The 26,413-nt window shown below is 40.5% G+C and overlaps 1 protein-coding gene across 9 annotated transcripts in view; it reads right to left on the bottom strand.

Annotated features, from left to right (window-relative positions):
• Window positions 1-1,608: 1,608 nt before the first annotated feature.
• Window positions 1,609-26,413, bottom strand: part of DIP2C (disco interacting protein 2 homolog C) — a 474,795-nt gene continuing 449,990 nt past the window's right edge. For all 9 annotated transcript variants that reach the window (XM_054021046.1, XM_054021037.1, XM_054021039.1 and 6 more), the window contains 5 exons: window positions 20,958-21,015; window positions 19,288-19,362; window positions 17,439-17,613; window positions 13,923-14,046; window positions 1,609-5,138 (listed from right to left, as the gene is read on the bottom strand). In XM_054021046.1, coding sequence (XP_053877021.1) covers window positions 4,886-5,138; window positions 13,923-14,046; window positions 17,439-17,613; window positions 19,288-19,362; window positions 20,958-21,015 — 685 coding nt within the window. In that variant the 3' untranslated portion in view covers window positions 1,609-4,885. The remainder of the gene's footprint in view (window positions 5,139-13,922; window positions 14,047-17,438; window positions 17,614-19,287; window positions 19,363-20,957; window positions 21,016-26,413) is intronic.

Raw genomic sequence — 26,413 nt, 5'->3', positions numbered from 1 at the left:
TTATTTGTAGTGTAAGCTCCCTGGGGCAAGGACTTTATGTTTCAGAGTGCATAAAACCCAGTACACAATAGAACCATAGCTTTGAAGCAACCTTGCCAACCTAGAATACAATGAAGATGTAGCGGTTGTTCTTGTGACCTTTTTTAGCTAGTGCCATGCATTGTATTGTGCTGCAGTGAAGTAGGGTTGATTTGTAATGAAACATTAGAATATGAGGGTGAGTGCCACAAAAAAATGCATGGAAATGAATTGATAAGAGTATTCTGGGCAAGACTGGAGAGGTGCAGTCCACAGGATCCTGACATAAATAAGACTCTGAACTGCATGAGGCTATCCTTCAGAGAAGTATCTTGAAATGGTGCTGATGTGCTAATCCTGAGAATATAGTGGATGGATGTCATAACTATAAAGGGAAGGGTAACAGCCCTCCTGTGTACAATACTATAAAATCCCTCCTGGCCAGAGACTCCAAAATCCTTTTACCTGTAAATGGTTAAGAAGCTCAGGTAACCTGGCCGACACCTGACCCAAAGGACCAATAAGGGGACAAGATACTTTCAAATCTTGGTGGGGGGGAAGGCTTTTGTTTGTGCTCTTTGTTTTGGGGAGAGTTCGCTCTTGGGACTAAGAGGGACCAGACATCAATTCATGCTCTCCAAATCTTTCTGAACAATTCTCTCATATTTCAAACTTGTAAGTACAGCCAGGCAAGGCGTGTTAGTTTTATCTTTGTTCTCTCAACTTGTAAATGTACCTTTTGCTAGGGTGTTTACCTCTGTTTGCTGTAACTTTGAACCTAAGGCTAAAGGGGGGTCCTCTGGGAGTGGTGGCAGCAGACCAGATCTAAGCTGGTAGTTAAGCTTAGAAGTTTTCATGCAGGCCCCCACATCTGTACCCTAAACTTCAGAATGGGGAAGGAGCCTTGACAATGGACAAGCCTTGGAAAATGAAGCACATTATCTACACAATAGCTGTAATATGGCTAGTGACAGTGCAAATTTCTATACGATAACTTCCCTTCCCAGTGCAAGTTCCCCAACTCTGCCGCAACCTTAAACTGGAGGAAATCACTCTCATGGATGATCACGTCTGCCCGTTGAAACTACTTCGAGGGTTCCCATTCATAAACACGTGTCTATTAAGAACTGGATTTAACCCACTGAACTTTGCACTTAGGCTCCTAAACAAATGCTGACTGGAATGTTTCATCCATCCAAAGTCAAATCTTGAAGACAAGGAGTAGGTGAGGGACTTAGGAGGTTCCTGTCTGAATACAAGAACAAGCAACTGGTTTCCAAAGGCAGAAACTATTGGTCATGAGTAGGGAAGCTTCCAAACCATTGAATTCTTTTGAGAGGACGAACTGAAATAATTGCGACATTGTTGTTCTCAATGCTACAATGAGATTTTCCAAAACATTTGTGAGCTATTTAGAGGTTCTCTCCTTATATAGTTGATTCATACCAGTCACCCATGTACTATATTTTCACACTGTCTCAGAGAGTTCAAGAAAAGATTTAAAACACCTAGAGGAATAACTTAACAGTGACTTATCTGAAATATGCTAGTAGCAATTCCTTGCAACAAAAGTGATGTGACAAATTTGAGGAGTTTTACAGTACTAATGCTTGTTATTGCTTCTCACAAAATGTTACCAAGCTTACAATAATCTTTACACTTTCAGCAAAAATGTGAACAGTATATTTAAATATATTAAAAAGAATTAAAAAAAACATTTCACATAAAACATTTGTTGCCATATGAAAGTCTTTTAGCAATAAATGCTCACACCAGTATTTAAACATTGTTAAAAGTATAATGATCTTACTAATAAATTATGCAACAAGAGAGGTAAACAAAATAAAATTACAATATAGCTATCAGTATTCTTCCATAGAACCCATGTGGATTCGGAAACCTCATTTTTAGATGACTAATTAAGAAACTGCTATTTTCAGAGCAACAAAAATAAAAGCTTTTATTTGTTCATTTGAATATAAAACAGGCGTTATCACAGATGTACAAAGCGTACTGGTGGTTTAACATACAAGAAGGTTGCTGTCCTTTGCACATAAAAACTTTTGTTAAACTGTGATTGGCTGAGTTACATGAATTTCTCTAACCAGTCACCACACTCTATGAAATAACGCTGCTAACATTCAACTGATAAAAGGGACAGTCTTCCCTTGGGTAAAGTGTCAAGCAGGATTAAATATATATAATAAACAAGCACCATGAGGAATCTGCTCCTGTTTGATTAGTTTTGTGTTTAAATGTTCATTGTGTACCCTCTTTTTTGTGCATGTGCATCAAATTGATTACATGGTTTTGTCTGACTTCAAAAGCACAAGGTCACAAGACAAACATTTTATACATTCTCATGAATGGTTTATCTACAGTACAATTTCTAATACAGAACGATCCTTCTTTATTGCTCAGTCTGATGGTACTTAAGTGTTTCCTTCCTTTTGCTTGCATAACCAAACTAGAAATTCAGTTTATCACTTCTTTTAACTCAGAATTTAACAACCACGGATGACAGGGCGCAGAAGAGATCTGTTATTAACTGTGTTTCACAACTGCATTTGCAGTTGTTTTTCCTATGAATGTGATGTTGACTTGGTGAAGGTTAAAGTGATGTTGTAAATGACAGCTAAATTTGTTTTGCAGTACTGAGATCAGCAATAGCAGGACTTCACGAGTTAGTTCACACGCTGCAATTATGGTTGTAATCAATCAACATCTTTTCAAAGCCTTACAATAACTTGCCATTAAGAATGGATTTTATTCTTTCTGGGAGCAGAAAAAGAGTGAGAGAATATAAGGATTGCTCTTCAGAGCATGAGTAGAAATATTCACAGGACAGTGAAATCTGAGAGTGGTTGAAATAAAACAAGTCTTACATAGTAAGATGCTCTGTACTGTACATGCAGACTAAAATGTCCCTATCTTTTAAAGAGATTTTAAACAACCAACACTGTGTCTTAGAAGCCAAACAAAACTATCATTAGCAGGGGTCCATTGCCATAGATATTTTCCAAAGGCAGACAAAATACGTCCCTTATACGTGTTATAAAAATGATTACGTTTGCCCTGCAACAACTTTAGTCATGCATATCTGGTAATGAGAGTCAGCACTTGAACATATTTTGGACATTAAGAAAAGCATTCTTGGACTGCTGCTGGTAAACCCCACTCTTGATCACACACAGGTCAACTCGGTTACAAAGGAATGAAGGGACTATGAAAGTTAAAGGAAATAAAGACACTGGAACGGGAAATTGAAGATCTAGTTTACCCAAAGGCGGTAAAATAAAGGCAGCTGTGATAAATGTTTTCCTACTGTTCCCTATTGATGGCCTCAGTTCTGAGACCTTGGGACTCAGTTCCTTAAAACAGGCAGTTCAGTTCCTCTGTTAGTTCACTTGGTCTAGGGACTCGTTAGCAGTTGCACAATTTGTGCTAAATCAATCGTAATGACTATATGTTATTCTCTGTTGAAGAATAAATTAAAGACCATTAAAACAATAGTTTTCTATAAGTGTAAACTGGATGTATTAGCCACCAAGCTACGTGGACCAGCTGAGAGGCAAATTGATAACTCTATGCAAATAACCACCAAAAACCTTTCCTTATCACAACAAAAACACCAACTAAAATGATGAAAAAAATTGTGCAACAAAGTTATGCAGCTACAAAACAGTGCTATTCTTCAACCTGCCTTTTCTAAAGTCTAACAAGTGTATGCACATGCCAGCACAAATATTTATTGTTGACTCCATGGCAAAGAAACAAAAAATCTTATAGTGCATTTTTAGTTTTAAATTCATTCACCGCCTTAAAGGCAGCAACAATTCCACTTGCTGGTATCTAGAGGATATTTTTTAGACAGGGATACTTAGCAATCCAGGATTGCTTTTTCTCAAAAAAATTGTGAGTAACATTTGGTTATCTACAGTGGGAGATACCATGCAAGTGACAAGTACTGCATTTTAAACTTTAAAATCTTTTTTGTCATTAGTGAATTTATATTTCATATATATATATTTGATGTGATACTATCCACTCAAGATAATACAACACTTTGTTTTTATATTAGCAAACATTACAAGAGATTAATATTCTTGAATGTTTTTTCTTTTATACTTCTAAAGAGATCAAAATAAATTAAACATTTTGTACATAATTACAGAAGAAGTAGTTAACTTATTTTATCTTTTTAGTTTAGTACAAAGATATTTGCAAGTTCATTGCCGAAATACACCTTATTTATAAATTTCTTCCACTCTAACACTAGTATCAAAGGCTCTTTGGCCTTTGTGCTTTCGACATCTCTGACAGAGAAAGCTGCTAGAACTCTAATTGGAAGGTGCTATTTTGGGCATTTTCCTCGTACCTCTACATAGTTTCCTAAAATGGTGGGATCTAAAATGGCTTAAATTAGTAATGGATCTGTATTTGTTAAAATTTTTTATGACGCATCAAAAACAACTGAACATAATTCTTTGTCATCGTATAGAAATTGTTAAAAAGAATCCACTTGGAGGGCAGAATAAAAAAATTAGCTACTTCAGCTTTACTCAACATAAAATACAAAGCCACGTTTACTCAGAAAGCAGTTTCATCCAATAAGTAAAAAAAACCTAAAATGGGCTTTTCCGACAAACTGAAGGGCAGTACTCCTTAGTCCTTCTGTGTTAAAATTTAGTGGTAAAAGAAAACACATTTCACATTTTATTTCCTGCAAACCGTGACTGCTTTGAAAAGTCATAATAGATACAGTTTCATTCTGATGAGTATCACCCTCTTATCTGCACATTTTTAGTGGACACCAAAAATTTTTATACATCTATAGTAAAGTCCATGGAAGCCTTAAGATACAAGACTACATGTTGTAGGCCACATAGATGGGATCTAGCTGGTCTGCCAAAAATCCATCTCGTAGGTGCATACGTTGTTTCTCTCCACGGGAGTTGATAGGAATTACACCAATGTCCACCACCACCACCACTCCTACAATCAGATAGTGTTCTTCCAGGACTACATTGGTGACTAAAGGAACCAGGTCCAAGGCTTCTTGCTCTGATCCATCCAGCTCAACTACAACGACCAACAGATTTGTCCAGGTAAACACCGCACTAGAATACACAAAAAACAATTATTAGAAGCGTTCTGAGTTTTCCTCCCAGTCTGACACATCCATGTTTTATCCACAGTGGGTGTTTCAAATATACTGCACTTCCTGGCTGCTTTCCATATGGGTATCACAGACTGGGGGAGAATTCATTCACAGGTAGAGACACAAACAGTCCTGTTAGCATCTGGGGTATCTCCCCACCCCCACCTTTTTGTTGTTGTTGTTGAGAAAAGCGAAGGGAGTGACAGCTACACTTTTACATATAGCACTAAATGCTAGTGACGTCTCATTTATTTTCTAGCTAAGGTTTAAATGTCATGTTTTATTTCACACAAAGAGAGCATAACAATTAAGGGCCCATTCTTTCCCTCCACATTTGAGCACGGAAGGGGAGAGTTCCGGCACGTTGGCATGTTCTTCCCTCCATCCCATCCCAAACTCCTCCACAGCCTCAGAAGTCCCACTGGAGCTGCAGATTTGAGGCTCCAACATGATGCAGTCTCACACTATGCACAGATTTTAAGCTTGTAAGTAAGCTTGTCTCTTTGGAGAGTTGGTAGGTGGGAAGCTAGGGTGTAAGTTTACAGCAGTCTAGAATGCCACGCTACCTGGCTACTGTGCACTAGAAGTTCTAGAAAAGTTCAGGTCAAAGAGCACTAAGTGTCAGGGCCCACACAGACAGTGCACGGCAGGCTAGAGTACTGTAGATTTACACCCCAGCTTGCTGCACACTGAGACTTACATCTACACGTGGAGTTGGGGGTGTAGACGTACGCCAGCTCTCATTGAGCTAGAGTGCTAAAAATAGCGAGTGGTGGCATAGGCTAGCTGTCCCGAGCATGTATCCACAGGGTCCAGTTATGGGAAGCACATCACTAACTCCAAGGTTAGACATAGCCTGACTCTCTGTATGGACATGCTCTTAGTCTGACCTGTTGCAGAACACAAGTTATAGAATTTCGACTGGGTAATTTGTACATCAAACCCAGTATCTTGTGGCTTTTTAATATGGACATATACCTATCTCATAGAACTGGAAGGGACCTTGAAAGGTCATCAAATCCAGTCCCCTGCCTTCACAGCAGAACCAAGTACCCTCCCTGACAGATTTTTGCCCCAGATCCCTAGATGGCCCCCTCAAAGATTGAACTCACAACCCTGGGTTTAACAGGCCAATGCTCAAACCACTGAGCTATCCCTCCTCCCTGAACTACAGCATCTCTTATCTTTGGCTGCAAATACACACACCTTCCACACCTAGATCCACACAGAGAGGGGTCAATAGCAGGAGCTGTGGTGCCAGGATATTGACTATGCCAGAAGACTGTCATCAGCTGGACCCTCTGACCGTAGCAGTGCTAGAGTACCACTGTTACAGTGTCCATTAGCCAGGGAGAATATAGTGCAGTAAGGTTAAGTACTGCCCCCACAGCAGTTACTTATTCCACCTGCAGTACTGACCTTTTATTCCCTTACTGTAGTAGACTTGTGTACTAATTTCTTAAATTGCATTACCTACTGCCAGCCATGTACAATCAGGTGAAGATTCTCTAGAACCTCACTGAGCCCCAGGAGTATGCAACTGTATTGCATCCTGAGGTCAACACTCCAATTCAGAGTGCTGTTGTCCCATCAAATTTTAAAACTCTGAAAATACGGGTATTTTGAAAACTGCAGAACACACACAATTATCCACCCATGCCCAGAATTTAGAACATGTGCTTTATCCTAAAGTTTATAAGAGTATCTTTCAGGAGAGATGTATTTAAAAATATTTGTTTTTAAACCCCACAAAGTTTTGTTGGATTAAATTCTTTTGCGCTTATTGGCTTGGAAAGTCAGTGGACACAAGCAGACAGGCTGAGTGGCTGTCTTCTGCCACCATGTTGCTAAAAAAAGCCTACTTTGATTTATAATTATATTTTAGCAGAAGGTCTAATGAGTTCTGAATGATGTTGAATATTAACAAAGTACAGTGGTCAGTCTGCAAAGATGCCTCTCTCTCTCTCATAAGGCTCTGGAACATTGATGGATTGCTTAGAAACACCTTAGCGTTCGGATGACCTAAATTTACATTTGCAACAGGAAATTCAAAAGAAAGTTACTTTAAAATAATAATGACATCCTGGTTTACACCTTCCAGGGTGGCCTTCCTGGGGAAGTAGCTAGATCTTACAGCTTTCCCCCTTCTATACTATCCTTCCTATGCTTGAAAACAGCAAGGTTAAAATTCCTTGGCCACTTGCTACATTAAGATGTTGCAGTATCTCCAGGGCCATCTGTAGATTACAGTAGAGCAGGCTAAGGCTAACCACAACTACAGTATGAATTACTGACGTTTTCAGTTGTAAGGGTCGAGTTCTAAATATTATTTTAATTAGGGTTACCATACGTCCAGATTTTCCCGGACATGTCCAGCTTCTTGGGTTTCAAATCCCCGTCTGGGAGGAAATCCCAAAAAGCCAGACATGTCCGGGAAAATAGGGAGGGAGGGACCGGTGGTGCTCGGCCGGGGGCCGGAGCCGCTGGGGCCGGCAGTGCTCGGCCGGAGCCATCGGGGCCGGCAGTGTGGGGCTGGGCGGTGCTCGGCCGGGGCTGGTGGTGCGGGGCTGGGGCCCGGCGGTGCGGGGCCAGAGCCGCCGAGGCCGGAGCCGGCGGTGCGGGGCCCGGGGCCGGTGGTGTTCAGCCGGTGTTCGCCTCCCCGCCCCAGCTTGCCTGCTGCTTCAGGCTTCCCGCGAATCAAATGTTTGCGGGAAGCAGGGGAGGGGGCGGGGCCGGGAAGGGGCGGAGTTGGTGCGGGGCTGGAGCCTGTGGAGTGTCCTCTTTTTGGACACTTAAAATATGGTAACCCTATTTTAATGCTTTAATTAGATAATGCTCTGATGTTTAGGAACAACCAGGGATTGAGTATGCAGTAGAAAAGGGCAGTTTGTTTACATTTCTAGTTTCTGAAACAGAGGAAGACAGAAGAAACCTTATTTCCCCAGACAGATCAGAAACACTGGCCCTTTTACGAGCAGAATTTTGTTTGGAAGCTATTTTAACTGAACTATTTAACAGAGGGAGTCTATCGAGCAGCACTACACGTAAGCTTCATGAAAGTGCAATTTTCCTGGTACACAATCCTGACTGACTCTCGGAAAGCAGGAAAGGGTCTATTTCCATTTGATTTACTGGGGCTTTCTAAAAAACAAAACAAGAAAACTAACAGTTAAGCCTAAACATTTGCAATAGTTCAGACCCTTTGGAATGTAATTTGAAAATTTCCCTGGCATTGTTTTTCTAGACAATGAATTAAAACAGAATGGAGCTTGGGATGCTGGAACCTCATTTCAAATGCAATGTCTAAAACTTGCTGGTGACAGACACCTCTCTGTACAGTCAAGGATCATATTATATTTATGCATTCCACACAGAGGCCCTTTAAAGTCACGTAAAAGTTGCAGACATGTATCAGTGTTTTGAATACATATTTGCTTTTTTAGAATTCTTGAGTTGGAAAAAAAAATGAGGAACCCATGAAGTTTGCATTTCCACAAGCCAGAGTCATGCTCTGTAGACACAGCAAAAGCCAATGAGTTGGAAACTACTCCCCTCCTGCAAAGCCAGCAATATTCCATCGCACTAACCTCATCAGGAAGTACCAGTAAGTGGCCGTAACGCTTCAGCAGGAATTGAGCTATAACAACTTATTTCAAAATGCATCCAAAATGCTTCCTGTAGGTTTATACTTTTTGTCATTGTGCACAGAGGGAATGCCACTTCCTTTCAAATGCAATGAAGACATATGCTCTGTTCCTCCTTCCAGGGTTAGAAGTTTAAATGAGGCAGCATTGTGTATTCTTAATTAAATTACAAGCACATACATAATTCCTTAAGGTTTCTTACATTATTAAAAACGTTTTCAAAATGCAAGTTTTGCCTACATTGATGCATAGCTAGGTCAGGGATCAAGACAGAAATGGATTATGGTGACATTCTTCGGCATTCTTTAACATTACATGTTAAATACAGGTGGCCACTGAAACAGTGTCTTTAGTGGTTCCTCTCTAAGGGGGTGGGGCATGCCTGAGGGGGAACCTGAGCAGTTATCCACACTGGGCGGTCACAACACAGGCCCCACTTCCCTACTATTTGCAAGGGAGGCTCTTCCCTTTGAGAGCCTCCTAAATTCTCTCTAGTTGGGGGGGATAAAAATAAAAGCCACAAACCCCCACACACTCAGGGATACTCCCTCCCTGTAATCCCTGCAAAGTGGGGAGGGGGGTTGGGTGGTGAGTCCAATGATCAGTGCTGCCAATGATCCAGCCCCGATATAATGAGTTTGGGGAAATTGCTCTGGCTGGGTCTCTGAGGCAGGCTTAGTCTGTCTAGCTTACCCTGGGGGTCCACTGTACTCTGCCCAGGGTTGGTGTGAAGGTCTCCTGCTTAGAAGTTCCCTCTTCAGCTTCAGGTGTTGCTCTGCAGTCTACTGCATAGGGCAATCCGGCTCCTTCCCCCCACTAACTGCACTTTCCTTCCTTTTAAAGGCTTCCTCATCCTTAGTTTCTGAGGATAGGACAAGAAGCAATGGGCTTAAATTGCAGCAAGGGACGTTTAGGTCGAACATTAGGAAAAACTTCTTAACTGTCAGGGTGACTGAGAACTGGAATAAATTGCCTAGGGAGGTTGTGGAATCTCCATCATTGGAGATTTTTAAGAGCAGGTTTGACTAACACCTGTCAGAGATGGTCTAGATAATACTTAGTCCTGCCACGAGTTCAGGGGACTGGACTAGATGACCTCTTGAGGTCCCTTCCAGTGCTATGATTCTATGAATGATTGACAGGATGGGAGGGGTGGACCTAGCCCTGCCATCTTGGCCTCTCTGATCCCTTCTTCAACTGTGTGGGGCCCTTACATTCCATCACAGTCACAAACTGTGAATTTCATACTACTGGAATAATCAGGAGAAATGGCAAATCTAAAATAACTGTCCAGACCAGATACTCATCAATGAAATTTGGACAGCTGGGTCATAAATCAAATCAACACGGTACCAACTTTCTTAACTGACTTAAAGGTGTCCCAGTGAGCACCAATTTCCTTAAGCAGAGTTGTAAAAATAGTATTTGGAATATTTTCTAAAACAGTCTTAACTCTACTGGGTAGTGGGTAGATGGTGGTGATTATTTGGGTTTACTTGCTGTGAAAATGCAACTTTAACTCTGAAATGCCTTTGTTTCTAGTGTTTTGTTGTGTGTGTTTATTGTTTATTCTAATGTGTTCTTGAAAGGTAATAAACACACACTCTTGTGTCTGCAGTCTTGAAGGTTTATGTGTGGGAATTTCCTTGTCTAGAAATGGCCTCTGGAAAGGAACTCTTCCTATAGATTCTGGGAGAGTCAAGGGGACAAAACAACCCCTTAGTTTGCTGGCTGCAAAGACTCCTGCCAACCACAGTCTCCACCTGCCATCCTGGTGAGGCAAGTTCTGAGGTTACAAAGGTCTTAAAGGCCCTCACAAGGAAATTAAAATTCTTCACAATTCTGCATGTCAGGAGCTCATGCTGCACCCCTGCAGAACACAGGTGGTGTGTAGGAGTGGAGCTCCCATTCTGTCAACCTAATGATTACAGGACTGGGGCTCTCCATCATTACATTCATGGGGGTGGAGGGAGAGAAATGCAGGAGAGGAGGTTTGAGGGAAAGGGGGGGCAGTAGAGATATGAGGAATATTCTCCCTCTACTACACTGACGTGCATCCTGAGGCTTCCTGACCCCAATGGTGGGGGAGCTGGAGATTGAAGAAATCCAACGCTGCTCCCTCTGGCTACCTCCTGCTATTTCCTGGGATCCAAGCAAAGGTTTTTGCAGCGCCTCAGGAGATAAAGGATGAAGCATTCCCTGGGACCTCTCCTCTCATCCAATAAACCTTCAGATGCCCGAGTGAGACTACTATGGCTTCTCAGACTGCTTTGAGGGGACTGAAGAATCGACCGAGGCCTTGTCTACTCTTGAAAGGGTTTTCTGGCATAGAGCTATATTGGCACACTCTCCTCCCCCAGTGGATATCAGCTTATAACAGCAAGAGTTAAACTAGTTCCGTACACTAGCGCTTTTGCTGTGATAGTCGTGCTGGTTTGGGTGGGAGGTGGGAAAATCACACCCCTGACTGACCTAGCCATGCTGGCAAAACTTTTAAAGTGTAGACCAGGCCTAGGAGCTACGGTGATGGGAAAGGATTGCTCACTCCACCAGCATCCCTTCATTGGGCTAAGGGAGCCGCTGGGGAGGGAGTCTCTGTTCCTTGGAGCCTCCTATGCAGGCATCAAGGAATAGGGAATAAAGTCTCCACCCCATCAGATGTCTCTGGACAGCGGAAGATGGTTGCTAAGGATTATCCCTAATGAGCTACTTCTCCCCAGCCCCAGTCCTGTTCTTAGCAATGTTGCATATTGACAGTCCTTATGAGGTGTGCAGGACAGGGGTTCTCCTGTGCACCTCACAAGGCCTACGCAGAGGGAGGGCACTGGTTGAGGTCCGGTGGCTGAAGGGACCAGTATACCTAGAGGCCCCTCCCAGCCTGTTCACCCAGTTCCATGCAGCAAACTTGGGGAGTGAAGAATTCATTTCCCCAGTCACCATCTGCTGCTCCCATCAGTCTGTAGCACTTGTGATTAATCAACAAAGACCTTGTGCCTGAGGTTTCAAAGTGACCTAAGGGATGTGGATGGCAAGTTCCCAATAACTTCAATCAATGAACATTCATCTCTCTGAGGTGGATCTAAAAGTCTCAGTTTACTATTTCAAGCATTGGCAACTCTTGAATGTTGACTTTACTGAACTACACTTTGGTGCAGAGCACTAGATCTCAGCTAGGGAAGAGGAGATTTTTAAGTTGTCTCTCTTCTGTTCCATTGCTTGAAAGTGCTAAAACAACGTTAGAGGACTTCTAGACTTCTGGTGGACACCATTATTTTAATGGTGTTCTAATTCACCAACGCTTTGTCCACGTAAATTCAAATTTTGTCTATAAGTTCTACCTCAGCCTAGGTATTAACCTAACTGTTTTGAGGCAGATAAAATCTTCTGGTGGACTTTAAGGGGGGGAGGGGAGAAAGACATCTCACTTACATCGCAAACCTCAGATCTGCTATCTCATCTCTATAACATTTAACTCTACATAGACACATTACATGTAGGCCAATCCATAGTGGTGCCTGAGCCATGGAGAAATACGAAGTAAGGAGATGGCAACAGTGAATTACGTTACCATAATTCCATTGAGGTTTTTTGACGAATGAAGCCTCAGTAAAATTAAAATCCTGCCCGCTGCATTTTATGAAAAGTAAAATCCATCAATATTTTAAACCTGTTTTAAATTAAACAACCACACAGTCGTTTTTCACATCTGTAATCCAGGGTGTTCTACTGCTTTGTTGAGTTTTCCCCTCTCTGTGTTGGTATTTTGACAGGAAGACATTTTTCTTACAAGGAGGAAACAATTAAGAGGGTCATAAAGATTGTGACTGATAATTAGAATAATGTTTAGTTCATTTGCATCCTGCAGTTCAATTAGCGAAAGTTGCATTTTATAATAAAATACATGTCTAATGATTTAATAAAATACCCTTATTAGCCAATAAAGTGCACTCTGTCATAACTGTTAAATTGTTATTTGTATTATGGCACCACCCAATGAGGGTCATGGTCCCATTGTGACAGGTCCCAGACAGATATATGAAAGATCTGGTCCCAACTCTGAAAATCTTACATAATAAGAGCGTGATCATCAGTAGGATCCATGCAAGTCTTCGCTTACATGGAGCTGATTACAGGACTGAGGCCAGAATTAAGACAAGGTGCAAGAAGTGGATAAAGGAGCAGGGGAGGACAGACCACGGCTGCAGTGATAGGATGTGGATACGCATACTATCAGCACAACTGGATTGCAATTTTGATTTTTTACAAGATATAAAATATACAAATAAATACCAGCTATCCACAGTAGCCATCTGCCTACCCACTCTCCAGAGTCACCTGTCTAAATTCCACTGCAAAGGCACGCCTGTCCCCATTATTATTGAAAATATCGAGAAATATAATGAGCAAGAGATCTGTTTTGATCAGTAGATGTAAAATTAATGCCCTAAGTCTAGAAGAGGCTAGGCAGAAAGTGAAATATATACTGAAAATGGGTGAAGTTTTTGAAAAACACCTAAATCTCACTGAAAGTCAATGGGACAAAGGCACTTTTGAAAATTTTACCGAATGCCTTTACACAATATTTTCTGCAAGTATAGTATTGGCCCCTTGCAACCAATTACTCACACAATATATAAATGCTAAGAATTGAGTTGTACAAACCCGTAGGAAAAGCAGATAAACACTAACTCAGCATCTTGATATTTAATCAATAATTGGTCTCAGCTCCGTAATGAAACTAACTTGCTATGTTGCTTTCTAAAGGAATTCCCAAAAAGATTGAAGAAAGAAAACAAACAGCTAAGCTTCCAAACCCCACTGCTAAAAATAACTCAGAATAAAACCATACCCCACCATTACCACCAAACATCATGTTACATGTTTCTTAGAAAACAAAAAGAGTAAAGAAAATTATCCTTCCTGATAAAAGCGGCTTATGCCAAGTTTTAGCTTAGAGAGTGTATAATTTATGGTCAAGTTATAAACTCTTGGAACACTGGTATATTTCCTGAATCAACTGCACTATCCAAGCAAAAACACAGAAAACATCTTACAGGCTAGAGTTTGATACAAGATTCACAACGTTTCACAACACTCACCATTCTGTGATGCTCTTGTGTGCTCTAATTACTGATGTCTCAATATCAATTGGATGATATCTCATCCCTCGTAACTCCATGGCTTCATCTAGTGCACCCACAACATAAAGTGCATCATGTCGCTCTAGTTACAGAGAGGGAAAAGCAATGACTTAAATCTCTACTATATTAAATAAATTATAAAAATATCCACATTAGTAAAATAACAACATTCCATTTATAAAGTATCCTTGAATTTCAGAAGATCCAAAGCACTTTACAAGTTATATACATTCACGATTACCGAAATGCAATGTGCGATGGAGGGCAGCAGCTAATCAGGTTGCTGAGCACAATATGGGAGAAGAAATTTTTAGCCGACACCAGATCAAACCTCTATTCTTATGAATGTAGAGCAGACAGAGCGACTTGTATGGCATTCTGTTTATCTGCCTTTGAAGGATAATGAGTGAAACTGACCCTTCTGGGATTTGAATCTGTCTGTCTTACAGCTTGAATATTTCAAATCTGGTAGCTTAAACCACTATGGTGTCTGCCTATGATGCCGAAATAATCCATGTTATATTCTTGATATCAAATAACTGATTAAGACAAAACTATGTTTGTAGCATGAATTTTTATCAACTAGAGATAAGACAAAAAAAACAACGACAACCCCTAGACTGAGATGAGAGTTCTTCTGGGATCTTAAGCTTATCATAAAGGAACATATGTCACTCATATGAGAAAATATATTGGTTGTGGCAATGGCGTTTAAGCCTCAATGAAGACATCTCCCAGACGCTATGTAGAAAAGGGACTTGTCCTTATGAAGAGGGAGTTTAGAAAGGAAGGAGAGAGGAGGTGTGCCACTATTACTTCATGGGAGGATTTATTCCACTGGAAATGAAAGACTAGAAAACACTCTGTTACTATTCTCTCAGAGTAAGAATTCCTGCTGCTTCTTGGACCCCTTATAGCTTCAGGGCATTTTCCTGGATAAAATAATTAATAAAGTGAGAAACTCCTAAAAAATGCTTTACAAGATTAAATGCCTTTAGGTGGATCTAAATATGAGGAACTGGACAGTAATTTTAATGCACAGCAATTATAAAGAGGGCTTCAGACTTATTAAATTCATCTGACTAGGTTCTATTCAAATTAGGGCTGTCGATTAATTAAAAAAATTAGTTGCAATTAACAATTTAATCGCGATTAATTGCACTATTAAACAATAGAATACCAATTGAAATTTATTAAAGATTTTGGATATTTTTCTACATTTTCAAATATATTGATTTCAATTACAACACAGAATACAAAGTGTACACTGCTCACTTTACATTATTATTTTTATTACAAATATTTGCACTGTAAAAATGATAAATAAATAGTATTTTTCAATTCACCTCATACAAGTACTGTAGTGCGATCTCTATAGTGTCAGTATAACTTACAAATGTAGATTTTTTTTTGTTACATAACTGCACTCAAAAACAAAATAATGTAAAACTTTAGAGCCTACAAGTCCACTCAGTCCTACTTCTTGTTCACCCAATTGCAAAGAGAAGCAAGTTTATTTACATTTACAGGACATAATGCTGCCTGTTTCTTATTTACAATGTCATCTGAAAGTGAGAACAGGCGTTCGCATGGCACTTTTGTAGCCGGTTTTGCAAGGTATTTACGTGCCAGATATGCTAAACATCCTTATGCCCCTTCATGCTTCGGGCACCATTCCAGAGGACATGCTTTCATGCTGATGATGCTCATTAAAAAATAATGTGTTAATTAAATTTGTGACTGAAGTCCTTGGAGGAGAATTGTATGCCTCCTACTCTGTTTTACCCGCATTCTACCATATATTTCATGTTACAGCAGTCTCAGATGATGACCCATCACATGTTGTTTGATTTACCAACACTATTACTGCAGATTTCACAAAATGCAAAGAAGGTACCAATATGAGATTTCTAAAAATAGCTATGTCACTCAACCTAAGGTTTAAGAATCTGAAGTGCCGTCCAAAATCTGAGAGGGTCGAGGTGTGGAGTATGCGTTCAGAAGTCTTAAAAGAGCAACATTCCTATGCGGAAAATACAGAACCCAAACCACCAAAAAAGAAAATCAATCTTCTGCTGGTGGCATCTGACTCAGATGATGAAAATGAACATACCACATAAATATCTTGCGGCGCCGGCTACAACAGTGCCATGTGAACGCCTGTTCTCACTTTCAGGTGACATTGTAAACAAGAAGCGGGCAGCATTATCTCCTGCAAATTATAAGCAAACTTGTTTGTCTGAGTGACTGGCTCAACAAGAAGTAGGACTGAGTAAACTTGTAGGTGCTAAAGTTTTACATTGTTTTATTTTTCAATGCAGTTTTTTTTTGTACATAATTCTACATTTGTAAGTACATTTATCTTTCAGGATAAAGAGATTGCAGTACAGTACTTGTATTAGGTGAATTAAAAAATACCATTTCTTTTGTTTTTTTATAGTGCACATATTTGTAATAAAAAATAAATATAAAGTGAGCACTGTACACTTTGTATTCTGTGTTGTAATTGAAATCAATATATTTGAAAATGTTGAAAACATCCAAAACATTTTAAATAAATAGTATTCTATTATTGTTCAACAGTGCGATTAATCACGATTATTTTTTTTAATCACTTGACAGCCCTAATTCAAACAGATTCAATTCATTCTTAATAGTGGCACTGTGAACACTATTGATACACCTGAAACGATACTTCACTAGCAATTTCAGCTCCCATCACAGCCAGACTCTGTATTTTGCAAGTCAGAGTAATTTCCCAATCAGAGAATTTCAGCCACACTGACTCTCTTTTGCCTCACAGTATTTGTTTGCTTATACTGTATATTGACAAAAGATAGGGTATGCCACTAGTGATTAATATGGCCCTGTGCTTCCCTGATAGAAAACAAAATATTCCCTGTAACTTCATTTACAAGCTAGAGCTTATAGTACATTTTTATTATTTGCTCCTACAGTTCTTAAAGACAGGGTTAGTTCAAAAGTAGGACCATTTTTATTAACAACTTCACAGAAACAGGATTACTAAATGAGGGTGTCTTCACAAAAAGCCCAAGCCCCAATCCTGCCGCAGTGTTCCATAAGCAAGGATCTGTTCATGCAGATCCAACTGCAGCAGTGGTGCAAAACATGTAAGAATATTAATATTTTTTCCAGACGAAAAGCATTAGAGACATTTTGTATATAGAATCAGAAGGTCTCTTCCTCAGGGAGCTTACAGTGTGTATAGAAAACATACAAAAGCACACATGTAACAAAAGGAATATAACCAGGTAGTCATTTTTGGCAGGCATCTTGTTCCACTGTTTTATTTTCTTATTGACATCTATTTTGAAAATGCTTCTTTGGAGGGTTATAGAGCATTTAATGGTGAATATTGATGCAACAGACCAGGCTACATGTGAGTGAACAACTTTATAGCACTTTTAAAGCTATGTATAAACACACACTTATAAATGGAACTAGTGGTCTTACCTCCATTTGCATCAGTAAGTTCTGTTCTCCTCAAGAACCCCAAATAGCCAGTCCGAGCCCAAATAGTCTGTGTGTCTCCAAAGCTGAGTCTTGAATTAAAGTGATCTGATTGCAGGGATTCATCTCCATATATGGTAAAATACCCACTGGCATTATGAGCACTGTGAACCCATATCTAAGTTAAAAGCAATTAGACTGGCATTAATTAAAGTATCTATCCAGGGTGAAGAATTCTTGAAAATTCTTGCATCTGTTTTTAATCATAACTAGATATTTCCATAGTACCTTTTAGCATGATTTCTGATTCAACACTCACCTTATTTCTATACTTATTTGAGGGCCAAATCCTGCTCGCTTTACACATGAGTAGCTTTGCTGAAGTCAATGCGTGAGGTTCTATGCTTTTAAAGGTGCAGACCAGCCTCACACCTCAGGGAAGTGGCGTCTAGCCTTTGCATCCTCCTGGTCTTGGGCTGCTCTGAGGGGTCAAGAGGCTCCTGGCATAACTTAGACAAGCCCCCAGAACTGTCTAATTTCTATCAGTCTCATAGGATTGTACTATGGGCTGCAGTGCTACCCAGGATTTCCACAGTGCTGTGTTCTGTGATGCTGCCCCAATATGCCCCTTCCACTCATGCCTGCTACACTAGCACTTTGAGGGCGGTCCTTTGATGACAGCTTTATAGACAGGTCTTTCACAGTGTCTGTGCTGGGGAAATTCTGCCCCAGCTTGATCTAAGACTGTTTACACTGCCCTGGTCTTTTCATTTGGTAAAAAGCCTAGGGGCCAGAAACTCACCCAATAAGATTACTTTGGTGAGCTATCAACCAATAATAGCGCTTAGTACTTACAAAGCACTTTTAATCTTCAAAATATTAAAGATAGCTTCACAACAACTCATGAGAGACAGGCAAGGCAGTACTAAGCTATACAAATTACCTTTTTCGGAATAATGAAAAGGGCACTGACAGGATTTTTTTAGCCAAAATATTTTACTCCAGCCTTAGCATAAAACACTGGGATTTCATGAACTCATTTTTTTCAGAAAGATTATATATTCTCAGAAGTTGTACTGTAATTTTAATCATGACCGTACAAATTATTTCATACATTGAAATCTTTATTTGCTCATTGAAAATAAAACGTTAAGTTCAATTTTATTATTCTGTGAAACATGAAATAAGCAGGAAATGTGTACAGCTTTGCTAAACTACATTAAACAGAACATTTTAGGTTATAGTGATCATAAAAAGAATATAAAAAGAAGAACAGGAGTACTTGTGGCACCTTAGAGACTAACAAATTTATTAGAGCATAAGCTTTCGTGGACTACAGCCCACTTCTTCGGATGCATATAGAATGGAACATAAGTGAGCTGTAGTCCACGAAAGCTTATGCTCTAATAAATTTGTTAGTCTCTAAGGTGCCACAAGTACTCCTGTTCTTCTTTTTGCGGATACAGACTAACACGGCTGCTACTCTGAAAAAAGAATATAGGAACTCCATGTAGCTGAAGTTAGACTAATCAAAGAAATATCCTTTACTCCGTGTCAGAAGTAATAAGACAAGTAGAAAATGTAGATGGAAAAAAAATGGTTATTTTAAAAAAGGTCTCCGTGCTTTTCTTAAAGAGATACTGATATTTTTGAAGTTCAACAAGGAAAAGGTTTTTAACAGCAACAGCAACTCTTTTACTGTTAACTTCACACATTATAAAGCTGTGTGGTCTACAGATATTTATGAGCTTGGCATATCTTTATATTTATTTAAGGAAGCCACTAATACAGTGTAAAGTGGCTTTTGCTCCTGTAATTTAATTCATTACAAGGGGCAATTTTTGTGACTCACCTCACCAAGATGAGAATCCCCTAAGGGTCCCTTTGTTTCAGGATTAGCAATAATGATGCGAACTCCAGGGAGGATCTATTAAAAGACAAAATGAGTCATATTCTGTAAGAAACCAGATGATGTACATATCTGTTTATGTAACTATACAAATGATACTTGTCCCCAGAAGCCCTTTACCTGACTTGTTAAAAAAATCTTTAAAATACTTGACATATTACTTAACCTCTACCCCTATATAACACGACCCGATATAACATGAATTCGGATAGAACGCGGTAAAGCAGTGCTTGGGGGCGGGGCGGGGTGCAGGGCTCCGCACTCTGGCGGATCAAAGCAAGTTTGATGTAAAGCGGGTTCACCTATAACGCGGTAAGATTTTTTGGCTCCTGAGGACAGCGTTATATCGGGATAGAGGTGTATTAGCTCGCTGTGATAGATATACCTAATTCTGTGCTGTTACAGATTGCTGCCAGTAAACTTTTTGATAAGAAAATCCCTGTCTTTCCTGTTTATCAGTCATGGGATTCAGATGTGGAAGAAACCTGCATAAGAGAGCAAGCCAATCCAGACTGACTGTATTTAGGAAATGCTGCAAACCCTCCTCTTCATAAAAGCCTGTTGTAAGAATGACACAACACTGACATACTCATCCTACCAAAAAATAAATAAATAATTTTAAAAATACTGAATAGGCTCTATAACATTCAAAACCAAAAACTCTACCCCAAATAGAGTTTTTACTCAGAAATGGGACAAGAACCAGTGACTGCAGGAAATCCACTAAGGACTTCGCTATGGCTTCCTATGGAAGGTGCCCAGACACTATAAGAACAGATGGCAGGATAAAATCCTGATAGACAAATAATGTCTTCTGCCAAAGATAACGTTCACATGGGAAAAAATAATGAATATATTATGGTGCCAAGAGCCTCCGTTTCAGTTCTTTAAGCTAGACTGTCTGGATGCTCTAAGCAGCAATAATGGATCCTTTCACACTTACAGAGACTGGATCAAATTTAGCCTAGCTTGGTATCATTAAGTAAATACGTAGCTCTTATATAGAACTTTTCATCAGTAGATCTCAAAGTGCTCTACACAGACAATCAACCCCATTTTACAGAGGAGGAATCCGAGGCATGGGGAGGTAAAATGACTTGCCTGTGATCACCCACTCGGCCAGTAGCAGAATCAGGTACAGAACCCAGGTTTCTTGAGTCCCTGTCCGGTGGTCTAACCACTAACCCACACTGCCTCCCATACATCCCAAAGATGTTTCCCCTGCCAGATGTTTGGTGGCCTATGAATAATGTGGGAATATCTTGGTGGTCTCAGTCCAATTTCCAGGGGACACGTGTCATCATTAAAACCACCACTGCCAAGAAAGGTGCCAGTAGTTGTCTCAAAAGCAAGTCAGAGGACTGTATAGGCAGATAGTGAACTATCATCTTAGGAGTAGAAAGCAATTCCCTCAGAACAGAGGGGGATAAGTTGTTGGAGTAATGTTAAGAGATCTGTCAATGCTACTGTGCTGTAAGTCTCTGTGGATAACGACAGGACTGCAGTCTGTACAGTGTTAGAGCTTTCCTCAGCACTAAATTCACCTTAGAAAAATTAACAAAGTGGAAATTAAAGAAATGTTTAATAGTACAGAAGCCATGTTCAATACTTACTTTTCCTGATTCCATTAGGGGCAAACTATGAGGCGATCCTCTCTCTACTAAACGAACTCTGTAAAATAAACATAACAATAGCATGCATCAGACCTGATTGCATGTATGGGGATTTTATTTCAATCGGGTGTTTTTTAACAAGGTATCTAGGACAGCTTCATGGTTGCAATACTGAACATAAATTCAGAAAGTATGACATCCGTGCAATGGTAAATAATATCCAGACCAGGAAACCCTGTAGAACATAACTGGGGGAATAATGAAAAAAGGCATTAGTGAACATTTGTTCTAATATAAAACTCTGCAATGGTATTTGCAGCCTTTTATTTATTTCCAGTAGACTTTTTGTTCAGAGAATATTCAAAGGAAATGAAAAATCTGTTCACAACAAAGAGAATCAATCTTCAGTTTCCTACAATCTATTTATAGGTGTTTCAATCATCCAGTCAAGGCATAGCAACTTGTAGTTTAGGTGACCAATTATGCTCCAAGAACAGTTAGTAGTGAAAGACATGGTCATAGTGAGTAGCTCACAACTAAACAACAGACTGATATGGGTCCGTATTTGCAACCTTTGTTTAATTATTTTCAGTGGAGAGTGTGTTTGGCAAACATTTCAAACAACCAACGAATCTGTGAAATGGAAAGTTTATTTGCTGTCTGGGACTGACCTCTTTCCTAGTTGAGACATTTGGGTTCCCACTCTCCTTGGAAATGTTACCTTCCTTGCCAAGTGAGTCACTTATACACTAGAGAAACTGGTATGGCACCCTAGAATTCTCCCTTTAGAGGTGTATTAGCCTCAGGGAAAATTACTGGACTTGAATAGTCTGTTTTAAGGAGTCATAAGAAGACTGACCTGCAATACACAACTTGCTGAAGGAGTCTTGGGGATGCCTGTGCATTGCTGTGGGTAAGTGAAGGCCCTAAACAAACTATTCAAACTCTAAACTCCTACCCAGGGTACAGCAAGGTAGTATGGGCTAGGAGCAATCATCACTTGGTCAACTTACAGGTGGAATAGCACTTACACTTCAGCTTGTTCCATTTAGCCTGCTCTGCCATGATAGGAAGGAGGAACAATTACAGAGCTCAGTGAATGGTCTCATTTGGAGAACAAAGCCTTGGAAATTTCAGCCCCTACAGAAAGAGGAAAGTGTGGGAAGCATTTCTCTCACTGCTGACCCCAAAACCAGCCATAACAGCTAGGCTTGCAATGGACAGGCAGGAGTGCTGAACCACAGCTCTTGTTCCTGGTATTGGGGCAAAGAATCTGGTGTGAAGGTGAAAGGGGCATGGCCAGACATTGGAGCCTTGTAGACAATTCTGAATTGTTTCTAGTAATTGCAGGAATTGAGGCACTGCCCAATTGCCTTGAACTGGGGAAGAGGATAAGGTTCAGAAATTTAAGTCTGCCTATGGAAAAAATGCAACCAAAAAAGAGGCTTGCTACAAATAGCTTGCTCAGCTCTAACCAGGCAGAAAGTACGTGAGACAGCTGTAGCTAAAATACAATTGTGCAGAACACTTGAGTTCCAGTCATTTGTTTTAAGTAGTGCCTAATCATGTTGGTAACTAACCATGCACTCGCGTTTTCAATGCTTTCATGTTTTAAATTTTCAAATGGACAAGTACACAATATTTATGGAAATGCAGAAGACAAATCTGGACTGACACATACAGTAATTCCTAAGTGATGTGTACTATAGCAGTGGTTCTCAACCAGGGTTCCAAGGCCCCCTGGAGGGCTGCAAACAGGTTTGAGGGGGTCCACCAAGCAGGGTCAATCTTAGACTTGCTGAAGTGCTGCTGTGCTGGGCTGAAGCCCGGGCCCCTGAGCCCTTCCACCTGGGGCTGAAGCTGAAGCCTGAGCAACTTAGCTTTGTGGGGCCCCTTGTGGTGCGGGGTCCTGTACAACTGCCCGGCTTGCTACCCTCTAACGCTGTCCCTGGCTTTTATATGCAGAAAAACAGTTGTTGTGGCACTGGTGGGCTGGGGAGTTATGTTAGGGGGGACCTCAGAAAGAAAAATATTGAGTACCCCGGTACTATAGAACTGAGTCTATTCTATGAAAGTTGATGTATATGAGACAAAGAAAGTGGGGGTAATAAAAATGGTAAATTTCCAGACAGATCTTTTTGCTCAATGGTAAAGATTAATTTGACTGGTGATCTGAGTATTGTATAAGCAACAGCTTTTTTCCAAGATGTTCTATAAAATAGATGTTTTATATACGTGATAATACACACTATGAGAATTCACTAGAACACAGAATCTGTTTAAGGAACACTTTCAGGTCAATTAAAGTCCAGTAAAAAAAATCCTCCAGAAAACCTTAAAGATTTTACAAACCTAAGTGTCAAGTACTACACTTGAAGATGTGGGGGAGGGATAGCTCAGTGGTTTGAGCATTGGCCTGCCCAGGGTTGTGAGTTCAATCCTTGAGGGGGCCACTTAGGGATCTGGGGCAAAATCAGTACTTGGTCCTGCTAGTGAAGGCAGGGGGCTGGACTCAATGACCTTTCAAGGTCCCTTCCAGCTCTAGGAGATAGGATATAACCATTAATTACTAAGAAACAAGAACTGAATGCCCAAAATAGGAAATAACTGGCAAGGCAGCAGCACTACAGAAAAGGCTTTGGGGGTTATAGTGGATCAAAATTGAATAGGAGATAACAGTTGTGACAAAGGCAAATGTCATTCTAGGATGTGTTAACAGGAGCATGGACAAGGGGGATCCAGTAGATATAGTGTATTTCGATTTTCAGAAAGCCTTTGACAAGGTCCCTCACCAAAGGCCCTTAAGGAAAGTAAGCAGTCATGGGATAAGAGGGAAGGTTCTCTCATGGATTGGTAACTGGTTAAAAGATAGGAAACAAAGGATAGGAATAAATGGTCAGTTTTCAGAATGGAGAGAGGTAAATAGTGGTGTCCCCCAGGGGTCTGTACTGGGCCCAGTCCTATTCAACATATTCATAAATGATCTGGAAAAAGGGGTAAACAGTGAGGTGCCAAAATTTGCAGGTGATACAAAACTACTCAAGATAGTTAAGTCCCAGGCAGACTGCGAAGAGTTACAAAAGGATCTCTCAAAACTGGGTGACTGGGCAACAAAATGGCAGATGAAATTCAATGTTGATAAATGCAAAGTAATGCACATTGGAAAACATAATCCCAACTATACATATAAAATGATGGGGTCTAAATTAGCTGTTACCACTCAAGAAAGAGATCTTGGAGTCATTGTGGATAGTTCTCTGAAAACATTCACTCAATGTGCAGCGGCAGTCAAAAAGGCAAACAGAATTTTGGGAATTGTTAAGAAAGGGATAATAAGACTGAAAATATCATATTGCCTCTATATAAATTCATGGTTTGCCCACATCTTGAATACTGCATGCAGATCTGGTCACCCCATCTCAAAAAAGATATATTGGACTTGGAAAAGGTTCAGAAAAAGGCAACAAAAATTATTAGGAACGGCTACCGTATGAGGAGAGATTAATAAGATTGGGACTTTTCAGCTTGGAAAAGAGACGACTAAAGGGGGATATGAGAGAGGTCGATAAAATCATGACTGGTGTGGAGAAAGTAAATAAGGAAGTGTTATTTAGTCCTTCTCATAACAAAAGAACTAGGGGCCACCAAATGAAATTAATAGGTAGCAGGTTTAAAACAAACAAAAGGAAGTATTTTTTCACACAATGCACAGTCCACCTGTGGAACTCTTTGCCAGAGGATGTTGTGAAGGCCAAGACTATAAAAGGGTTCTAAAAAGAACTAGATAAATTAATGGAGGATACGTCCATCAGTGGCTATTAGCCAGACTGCTCAGGGATGGTGTCCCTAGCCTCTGTTTGCCAGAAGCTGGGAATGGGTGACAGGGGATGGATCACTTGATGATTACCTGTTCTGTTCATTCCCTCTGGGGCACCTGGCGTTGGCCACTGTCGGAAGACAGGATACTGGGCTAGATGGACCTTTGGTCTGACCCAGTATGGCTGTTATTATGTTCTTATATAAGACCCAGGAGGCAATTGTTCTGCATACTCAGCACGGTTTAGGCATCACCTGGAGAACTGTATCCAGTTCTGTGTTCCTCACTTCAAGAAAGATGTGAACAAATTGGAAAAGAGTCCAGAGGAGAATAACCAAACTGAACAAAGGTTTAGAAAACATGACCTTTGAGGACAGATTGAATGAATTGAGCATGTTTAGTCTAGAGAATGTTGAGGGTGGACCAGATGACAGACTTCAAATATGTAAAAGGTTGTTATAAAGAAGAGACAGACCACCTGTTCTTCATGTCCACCAACGGTAAAACAAGAAATAATTGGCAGCAAGAGAAATTTACGTTGGATATTAGGGAAAAAACAAATTATAAGGATAACTAAACACTGGAGCAGGCTATCTAGGAAGGTGGTAAAATCAACCCGGGGTTGACAAACACCAGTCATGAATGGTCTATGTATTCTTAATCCCACCTCAGCATGAGGGTTGGGTGTATGGTTGACCTCTTGAGGTCCCTTCCAATCCTATATATCTATGATTACAAGTTAGAAAGACTTCTAAAATCTTAAATACAGAAAGTATATTATGTCTGCCATAAGAAAAATAAGCCTTTCACTGTGCCAAGGTGTTCACCGCTGTCACAGATCAGGTTGGAAAAAAATCTGTGCTAACACTGTTTTAAACTATGCCCCCACAATAAGCTCCACCCCTGAAGTACTGGTGTGCAGATGTTCTAACTGTGATCACACATGCTCTTTGGGCTCTTCGAGCTTGAGCTCCTCCTCAGTGGGGTCTGAATACACCCACAGTCTCTGCTGGACTCTGTGATGGGCTCACCTCACCGCCCAGTGAGGCTCATATGCCCCACCAGGCTGTTAGAGCCTGACCCATTGTGGGGGCCTCACAGGCCCCACTGGGCTCTGCTAGGTTCCTTAGGTTTTGGCTCATTCACTGGTAATGCCAAAATGAGCTATCATTCTCATAACTATAGCCTCTACTCTCCTTCTGAAGAGCCGTGATGTAGTTAATACTTTGTTATTGTTGAGTAACTGAATTAGTCCCCTTTGAGATGAATGGCACAGTTCATACCACTTAGAGCTATGGTTTCAGATTCTGCAACACAGCAGAAAGCATGGGTCTTGTTAGATCATTGGCTGCTCCTGGATAGCAGCTGCTTAGATAGCAACCGTGACCAAGAGTGCTTTTCTAGGTATACTTAATCCTGCCTCAGTTTGGTGGTGGGGTGCAGGGACTAGGGGTGACTTCTTGAGGCCCCTTCCAGCCCTATATGTCTATGATAACAAAGTTGTAAGACGCTGTTAACTGAGAAACACTCCCCGCATAACACTGCTGCAGTTGCAATCTTTGAAGCCACCTGGCTCCCTACGTCTGCATATTAGGAAAACACAGTGTAGACTAGCACGTAGGGCATTGCTCTGATGTCA

The sequence above is a fragment of the Malaclemys terrapin genome, chromosome 2 (assembly GCF_027887155.1).
Source record: "Malaclemys terrapin pileata isolate rMalTer1 chromosome 2, rMalTer1.hap1, whole genome shotgun sequence".
NCBI classification, from domain to species: Eukaryota; Metazoa; Chordata; order Testudines; family Emydidae; genus Malaclemys; species Malaclemys terrapin.
The sequence above is the reverse complement of the archived record's forward strand: the minus strand, read 5'-3'. Positions and strand labels throughout refer to the sequence as shown.